General features: G+C 28.5%; 1 protein-coding gene across 1 annotated transcript; it reads left to right on the top strand.

Annotated features, from left to right (window-relative positions):
- Positions 1-217: 217 nt before the first annotated feature.
- On the top strand, positions 218-5490 carry LOC114937353 (uncharacterized). The gene is made up of 4 exons (XM_085488774.1): positions 218-738; positions 1580-1871; positions 3014-4291; positions 5037-5490. Exons 1-4 carry the CDS (start codon positions 218-220, stop codon positions 5367-5369), a joined length of 2424 nt encoding a protein of 807 aa, XP_085344900.1. The 3' UTR covers positions 5370-5490.
- Positions 5491-9089: the final 3599 nt, after the last annotated feature.

Here is a 9089-nt window from a genome sequence, read left to right on the forward strand (position 1 = left end):
AATTAATAGCATTTTACATTTTACTTTCTATTTTTTTAATTATCTATATAAATACACAGAAGATAAAGAATTTTTTAAAATAAATCTAACTATAAATTATATCAGAATGAATGTTGCAGAAAAGCAAACTCTATCATGAATTATTAATCTTATATAATTTTAATCTTATAAAATAATCAATCTTATATAATAATTAACCTTATAATAATTTAGGTTAATGGACGTATCGCCGAAAAATTCGCACGAACAGTGCTTCTCCCAAGAAAAAGAGGAAATCTCGAAGAACATTGATTCATCTGTGGGGAAAAATCAAAATGAAAATATCGAAAATGCAACATACATTCCGTATCGTAACTTGATCTCGAGTTCAGCGTCGATTAGTCATATCGGGAAGAAAATATCTGACAGAAAGACGGAGGTGGCTTTATTGAAGCAAGAACCAGCTGGTCGTCAGCTGATCGAGCTGAGTGACAGCGATTCCAAAATGATGCTGCGACAACAATTTGCAGGAATGGCAGAGAGTGAATCCAATTTGCAGCACGACGGGTCGCATTATGAAAATATGGAAATTCTACGAAAATTACCGCCTGATACGGTCGTGATAAGACAGGAAACGAGGACGAGCAGGGAGGATAGCGATTGCAGAGAATTGATAGAAACAAACAGCAGTGGAAGCAGCTCGACTTCCGGTTGCATAGCTGCTAAAGCAAAAAGATTTATCCGGGCCAGGAAAAAAACGTGAGCATATTAAATATTTAATATTAAAAAATATTCATATTAAAAGATATTAAAAAATATTAAAAGATATTAAAAAATATTAATATTAAAAGATATTAAAAAATATTTAATATTGAAAGATTTTTATAATAAATCGATGTAAAATCATATTTAGAGTAACAAATAAAATCACACATAAAATTACCCAGGTAGCAAGCTGATATCAAATTCGATGTCAAAATGACGTCATTTTGACGTTTAATGTCGTCAACTTGCTACCTGGGTACATTTTCAAAACTGTTATTGATTAAAATATAGTTATTGATTAATTATAACAAATTTTTCATTCAAAGAATTTTTTCTATTTTTAATAAATATAATACTTGATTTTTTAATAATTCTATTTAAAATTGACTTTAATAGAGAAAATAATTATATATATGCGTTATACATGGAAAAAAGCATAATATTATATAGAATATTTAATTAATTTTCTATTAATTTTCATGAAAATTTAATAAATAATATTTCAATATTTTAATTAATTAGATTTTAAATCATTTTATCGTACGCGTTTTAAATTCTCAAAATTGTTTTCATTAAATTTTTTATTTAATTCTTTTATTAAATTTTTCATTTAATTTTAACACCTTTTTGCGATTGATTTATTTATTATCTATATAATAAACTTTAATATATTCAACATCTCTTTTCTTAAGTATTTTTGTAATTTTCAATATTTTTTAATATTATTTACATTATAGAGCAATTATATATAAAAAATCTAATTTATACTACTTGTCAAAAATATTTCAAAAATTTAATATTAAATGAATTAGAATATATCTCTATGCATTTTTAGTCGTGATATTGTAGAAGTGAGACGAAATCCCATGCGGGTATCCAAGAAGAACAAGGAATTTCCTCCATCAAAACAGCGATTATTAGTCAACAGTAGGAAAGAAATTTGCGCAAATTATGAATCCGCTAAACATATTAAATCAGTCACGATGCCATACATGAAAACCAGATCCGTCACGCGAAAAATGTATACTGTGGGTGCAACTTATCAGGCACCTACCAAAAAAGATGAGACCGAATGGAAAGAATGGCCTGCGCATGGAATGCACGAAAGACCAGTTTTTCATCCCCAAGTAAGAAAGATCTCTTCTAGCAATATATAATATTATTATCAGGGTAGGGTAACAACTAGTTGATTAGTTAAAAGTTAAAAACTTTTAATTTAGCTTAATTAATTTAAAATGTATTAATTTTTAACTTCAACTATATATTTTTCACCTTAAACTTATTAATTTTTTTCCTCAAGTTCAATTTTTTTACCTCTGAATACCATTATTGTTTTTTTATAAGTTATAAACGTATTAGTTTTAAATTTAAGTATTATTAATTTTTATATTTATTTGTCATCAATTGTAATTACAAAAAATATATTTCTATATAAAAATCAAAATTTTTTTGTTATTTATAATTATAAATTTTAAAAGAATTAATAAATAAATTCTAATTTAATATAATGTTTTTAAAAATTAACTTTTTATTTAACTTTAGTTAATTTATTTTTAACTTTAACTTTAACTGAGTTAATTTTTTGTTCATGCAAACTTTTAACTTAACTAAATTAATTTTGTAATTTTTAATATTCCTTCAATTATTGTTTGTATCAAATTATAATCTCAAAAGGCTTGTCAACTAGATGAAATATGTTATGATTCTCATTAAAATAATTAGTCTTGAATCTTTAAAAGATTGATATTTTCCAGAAAAAAAAAAAATTCTAAACATTTTTAAATTCGAAAAATCTTAAATCGTAATATTTATTTTATAGTAAATTACCATTATATGATAGATAATTTAATTATAAAACTCTTTATTATTAACAATAATTAATGAGTAAAAATAGAAAAATCTTTTTTAATAGGTAAAATACTCCATTATATAATCAAACAAATAATTTAATTTAAATATTCTTACTCTTTATTAGTAATAAAAGGTAAAGAAAATTTACTAAAATTTCTCAAAGAAAGAAAATAAAAGTAATTGTTATATAATCTTAACAACTGTAAATTTTAAAATCTTTAGATAAAATTAAATATACTCTGTTTCTCTTTAATATAATTTATAACACGTTTTAATAGAAAAATTCTTAATAGAAAAAAATATATAATTTATAAATATTTCCATCAATAATTTTTCCTTTCAATAAAAAGAAAAATATTCAATATAATACAAATTAATTTTAAAAAAATTGAAAAATCCCATTAATTTAATTTTCCAGGCTGGTCTGGCAGTGGAGTACCTAGGAAGATATTTCACCAGCCTCGACGGATTCTCCCTCTGCGAGATAATCGACGAGCCGGAAATCGAAGTGGTCGCGGTCGATCCACATCGCGATCGACGGGCCTCTTCCGCCGAGAAGAAGCCGAAGAGAAGGACGAGGGTGAAAGGCAGAGGTTCGTCAAACCCCAAAGTTACATGGAACGCTTACTTCTCCGGGGGAGACACCTCTTTCGAGACGTGCATGCACGGAAGTCTTCACTGCGTGCTCGGTTATTGCTCGCAAGTGATGGCCCCAGTTTATAAGCAAGCGGTGGAGGAGCAGCTGAAGTTGACAGGTCCCGCATTTGCGGAAGCACCGGCAAGGATGGCAAATTTCAAGCCTAACCAAACCGCGAGTTCCTCCGAAACGGCAAAATTGATCGAAGCCATCGCTGTAGCTCGGAATAAAAATATTCCGAACCGTCGAAGACCCGTCGCGACTTGTCCCTCGTCTTCGGCAACGTTTACACCGGAAGCACAAAACAGCTCAAAAATGATTCCGCAGAGCGGAGAGACAATCGGAATGAATTTGAAACGGATCCTGCGAGACGCCTCGTGCAGCTCCTTGATCCTGCTGAGGAATTCGGAGAAAGCCAGCTGCGAAGACTCCTCAGCGAAGGACAGCTTCGGACCAGCGAAGTTGGAAGACGTCAAGACACCAAGTGAGGTGTCGTCGATCTATAAGAACCTGGTTTTTGCCGGCAAACCGGTTTTGGAACACGAGAAATCGTCGACGACGAATAATCTGTACACCTTGAAGAGATATTCCGCGAATACGACGAAGAAGACCTTTCTGGAGGACCAGTTGGAGAACGAGAAGACTGCCCAGGTCGTGAAAGAGAGCCACAAAGGCAGAAGCTATGATAAAATGAGGATTGTTAGAGAATCGGCTGATGAAGTCCTGATGATGAAGAACAGTACGAACGAGACTTCGGAGATCGCCAGAATTCTGTCGGAATACAACAGTGATACGTTGAGGAAGTCCGCGTCACACAATCGGATTTACGATTCGAGTGCCAACAAAGCTTTGCCGAAGAACATCTGGCAGAAAGGTGCAATAACAGCGGAGGAAAATCCAAACTTCGTGATTCCGGATGGAAATTCGGACCTCGATCTCACGCAGGAAAAGTGGAAGAGATACAATTCGATCTTAGGGGAAAAGATCAGAAACAGTGAACTCCCTAGGAGTGTTCAAAATAGCCAAAACAGCTGTTCGATGTCATCGGACCAGTGTTGGGTAAGTTGATGATTTTTTTAAACCAAGTTAGTTGCTTATAAAATTAATTTAGTTGCAGGAACAAAAAATTAACTCAGTTAAAGTTCAGTTAAAATTAAATTAACTAAAGTTAAACCAAAAGTTCATTTTTAAAAACATTATATATATAGAATATAAATATGATGTTTTTTTTTAAATCGGCCAACAGCGCCAAAGCACGAAAAATTAATTATTCGGAACTGTATCTCTTCAGCGACTTTTCGGATCTATATTTTTCGCGCCTATTTCTCCATATGTAAGTTTCGAGATTAATTTATATATGGAACTTAGTGATCTCGAATCAAGAGATACAGTTCCGAATAATTAATTTTTCGTGCTTTGGCTCTGTTGGCCAATTTAAAAAAAACATCATATTTATATTCTTAATATTGAGAGTCGATAAAAATATTTCTTTCTGATTATATATATATATATATATATATATATATATATATATATATATTCAATTAGAATTTTATTTGTTAATTCTTTTAAAATTTATAACAACAAAGAAATTTTGATTTTTATATAGAAATATATTTTTTGGTAATTACAATTGATGACAAATAAACATAAAAAATTAATAATACTTTAATTTAAAAATAATACATTTATAACTTGTAAAAAAAACAGTAATGGTATTCAGAGATAAAAAAATTTAACTTAAAATTTAAGTTAAAAGTATTATTAACTTTTTAATTTTTTTAACTTTTAACTAATTAACTAGTTATTACCCAACTCTGCATCGGAGAGTAACCAAGTCCCTCTCGTTGATCGGCAAATGAGCTTAAACAAATACATAAGAGAGAAGTCCGCTGCTAAATCTTGCAAGGAGCGCAAAATTGTTGTGACTGAAGCAAAACTGGAGCAGAAAGGAACCTCGTTCGAAGACGAAATCATGTCGACTACGGAACCATTGCAAGAATTACTAGAAAATACTGCAATTTTGTATTGTGCTGCTACTGGGATTCACCAAGATGATCTGTCAAATTATATTGACACTCTTGACAGCAAGCAGAGCATTCAGTGGCTGGAGAGCTGGAATAACTCCGTCGTGTAAAACGTTGAAGATAAAATAATCTTTTACTATATGCGCGTTATGTTGAATTTAAAGTTATGTTTACTTATTATAAAGAATTTTTTTTATCTACAAGATAATTTCGTAGAGCAGTTTACACACTAATAAGTTGCGATTTTATTCCATTTATTTTATTTTTCATCTATAAAACAATATACATGAAATATATATTGATATACATATATAAAATATGGATAATATATATATTAATAATTATATAATATATATTTATATTTTAGTTGTAACAAGTATGTCATTATTTTCTTAAAACGTTTTATTGAATAACATTATGTGTTATAATAGTATGAACTCTTGAGATTTTTGCAATTCTTTGTTTTTGCTGTGTGTGTAAACTCCTTAATTGTAAGAGTATATCTTAATACTACATAAAGTTACACTCAAATTAAATTTTTAGACATTTTAATTAAATGTCTATAGATATGTCACCAAGATTTAAAATTGTGCTGGACAGTTCAACACTTGTAAATATTTGACATATATAAAAGGATATAAATAAATAAATATAGAGTATAAAAATAGAATTAATTATTAATAAAAAATATTTATAAATCATACAACAATAAATTATAATATAAAACTATATTTTTATTTATATTTATATATGTATTTTTATAATTACTTATATATGTATATATTGTATATATATATACAAAGTGTCCGGTAACTAACGGACCAACGATTACAAATGGATTCTTTGGTCAATTTGGGAACAATTTTTCCTCAGCGAAAATGTCGAAAAAAGCCATCATTTTTTACAACTTTCCAATATTTGTCATTATGTATCTTTATAACTTAGCCTCAAATTAAAATTTTATTATAGTAAAGTCTACCTGAAATTAAATGAAGAATGTAATTATGTTAGACTTTTAATTCCAAAACATTTAGTTTTCAAAAAACCCATTTTTTTAAATCGCTTATAACTCGAAAATTATTGACTTCTCAACATTTTTGCTAAGGAAAAATCGTCTCCGAATTGGCCAGAGAATCCGCCCTTAATCATTGGTTCGTTAGTTACCGGACACCCTGTATATATATATATATATATATATATATATATATATATAATTTCTCTGAAAACTCTCTCTGATAATTACATACAATTACATACAAGTTAAAAATATCTATAATTTAAGTGCTATGTACTGTAATTTAACGTGCTATAAAAATCTGTTTAGGAATTAATTGACAAGAAAAATCATTTAAAATCTAATATTGTACTTTCCAGCTCCGATTTTATTTCAACGAACAAATGAATATAAGTCGGGAAAACGTAAAATTTGCGGTTGGAATGATAGTAAAACATACAGATGATGTTAATAGTTGTACAGGTGTAATAATCGGATGGCATCGACACAAAGATGAACATATTAAGTTTAACTTAGAAAATAAGAAAAGACCTAATCATTTGAATAAGTTCTGCTTTACACGTGAGCACAAGTGGTTAATGCCGACAAATTACTGTCATAATTATCAAAAGCACCAAACATATTACATAATTCTTAACAACGATAATGAATTTTGTTATATGGCAGAAGGTATGAATATCATTAAAATACGTCTTTATTTAAAATTATATTAATATGATTTGTTTATTCTACGAACTCATGCATCCTTCTGTGCATAATATCAAATAATATTTTATTATTTTGGTTTATTTTGTTACCTTTTTTAACTTAATTGTTTCTATTTCTTATTTTATTATCTATATTTTATTGATTATGTTGTTTATATCGTAGTTATTATATTTTTATTAGCATTTTTGCAATCTGTATATATTGACTAGAAATTTGAATTTAACTCACTAAAAGAGTGTAAGCAGATAATGGTGTGTCACAGTGATAACGAAATAAATTTTTTGCTGTAACTGAATAATTTTGTTGTGCACATGAATTTTGCTTGATACGATGCTAAGAGTTATTTGGAATTAAACCTCAATTCGAGACTTAAATATCATTCATATGTGCGGCTTCTAATCAATTAAAAAAATAGATTGTAATTTACATTATAATTTTAAGCTGCACTTTGTATTTTAGAAGCTTTGGAATTAACAACGCCGCAATGAATCAAGAATATCGAAATAGGTCGTTATTTTCTTGAAATTAAAGGCACACATTACGTACCAAATGAAAGGCTGGCAACAATTTATCCTGACAATTCTGCTATAACTGCCAATATATAATAAAAATTTTTCTTGTTTAGTTGCCGGTTGACTTCCAACTTGCAGTGCTGGATAAGATATATTTAAAATGTATCTTGAGAATAGCGAAATAGGTCGTTATTTTCTTGAATTTACAAGTACACATTACGTATCAAATAAAAGTGGCAACAATTTATCCTCACGATTCTGCTAAAACTGCCGAGATATACAGGGTGATTCTAAACAACCGTTTGTTCTTAAAATGTCGTATTTCTGACTCGATTCTAAGACGATTTTTCCTTTGCCAAAATTTTATTCAAAGTTTAGTTTTTGAGATATTAAAAGAAATAGCGAATTACGGCGCGCGTACGAGCGGTAGGCAGGTTGCCTGTCTGCTTACTGATAGGATCATGCTTTGCATAGATAAATTCTACTATATGACTTAATATATTTACTAAAAATTTATTGAAAACAATGAAAAGATATAGGGTATTCGTGTGTGGATGTACGAACTTATTAATAATAAGTCCTTATCAAATACTTATCAAATATATTATATTTGTATTAGTATTAAAAAATGTGTTGTGTTAATTTTTATTTTAGGAAGAAAATGTTTCCAATCGAAAAGTGTTTTTAATCAAATAAAAGAAAAAATTGCGAAAACATATATGTTTCCGTTGAAAATGACAAATATACGGATGAAATCTGCATGTATCGAATTGTCTTAAATATTTCTTTATTACATTTTATCATATAATGTGACAAAAACTTTTGGAGTTTTCAAATTTGTATATACAATCATTGTCTACAAATACACTAACAAGGGACATGTCACAACTGTCCGGAACCGATTTGATTCTTCTTGAAATATATTGTTAAATACACAAATCTAAAAGACACGTATTTTTTTTATACGTGCGCATTTTATGTTTTAAGGGGTGAAACACCCCTTTAAAGGAAAACGGTATTTTTCTTTAGGATTAAATATTGCGCACCTATAAAAAAATATGTGTCTTCTAGATTTGTGTATTTAACAATATATTTTAAGAAGAATTAAATCGGTTCCGGACAGTTGTAACATGTCCCTTGTAAGAACAAATCAAGCAAATATATATACATATATACAGGGTGTCCCAAAAGTCTGGAAATGGTTGAATATTTCTTATACAATGCATTTTTACCCTCTATTCTTCCACAGATCTGAACAGTACACCTAAATAAAAATATTATCGCTTTCTGTGTTTCTTTTTGCTAAAGTTGCATAAAACTAGACGCTAAATAAGTTTATATAAATTAAAATTAATGTAATATTTAATCATTTTTATAAAAATTTTATATTTATATGCTACTAAGATACATGAACTAATTCATGAATGAAAATATGCGTTTTTATGATATTAAACTTCTTTTAAATTCATAACTCAAATAATACAATTAAATTTTGGTATGCGGTAAGTATTTTTTTCGCTAAAATCTATATATTTTATTTTGACGTATAAATTTTGTCTTCAAAATAAAAGTTTACCTAAATAAAAATAAAGAAT

The sequence above is a fragment of the Nylanderia fulva genome, unplaced genomic scaffold (genome assembly GCF_048542155.1).
Source record: "Nylanderia fulva isolate GAGA-0341 unplaced genomic scaffold, ASM4854215v1 Scaffold71, whole genome shotgun sequence".
NCBI lineage: Eukaryota > Metazoa > Arthropoda > Insecta > Hymenoptera > Formicidae > Nylanderia > Nylanderia fulva.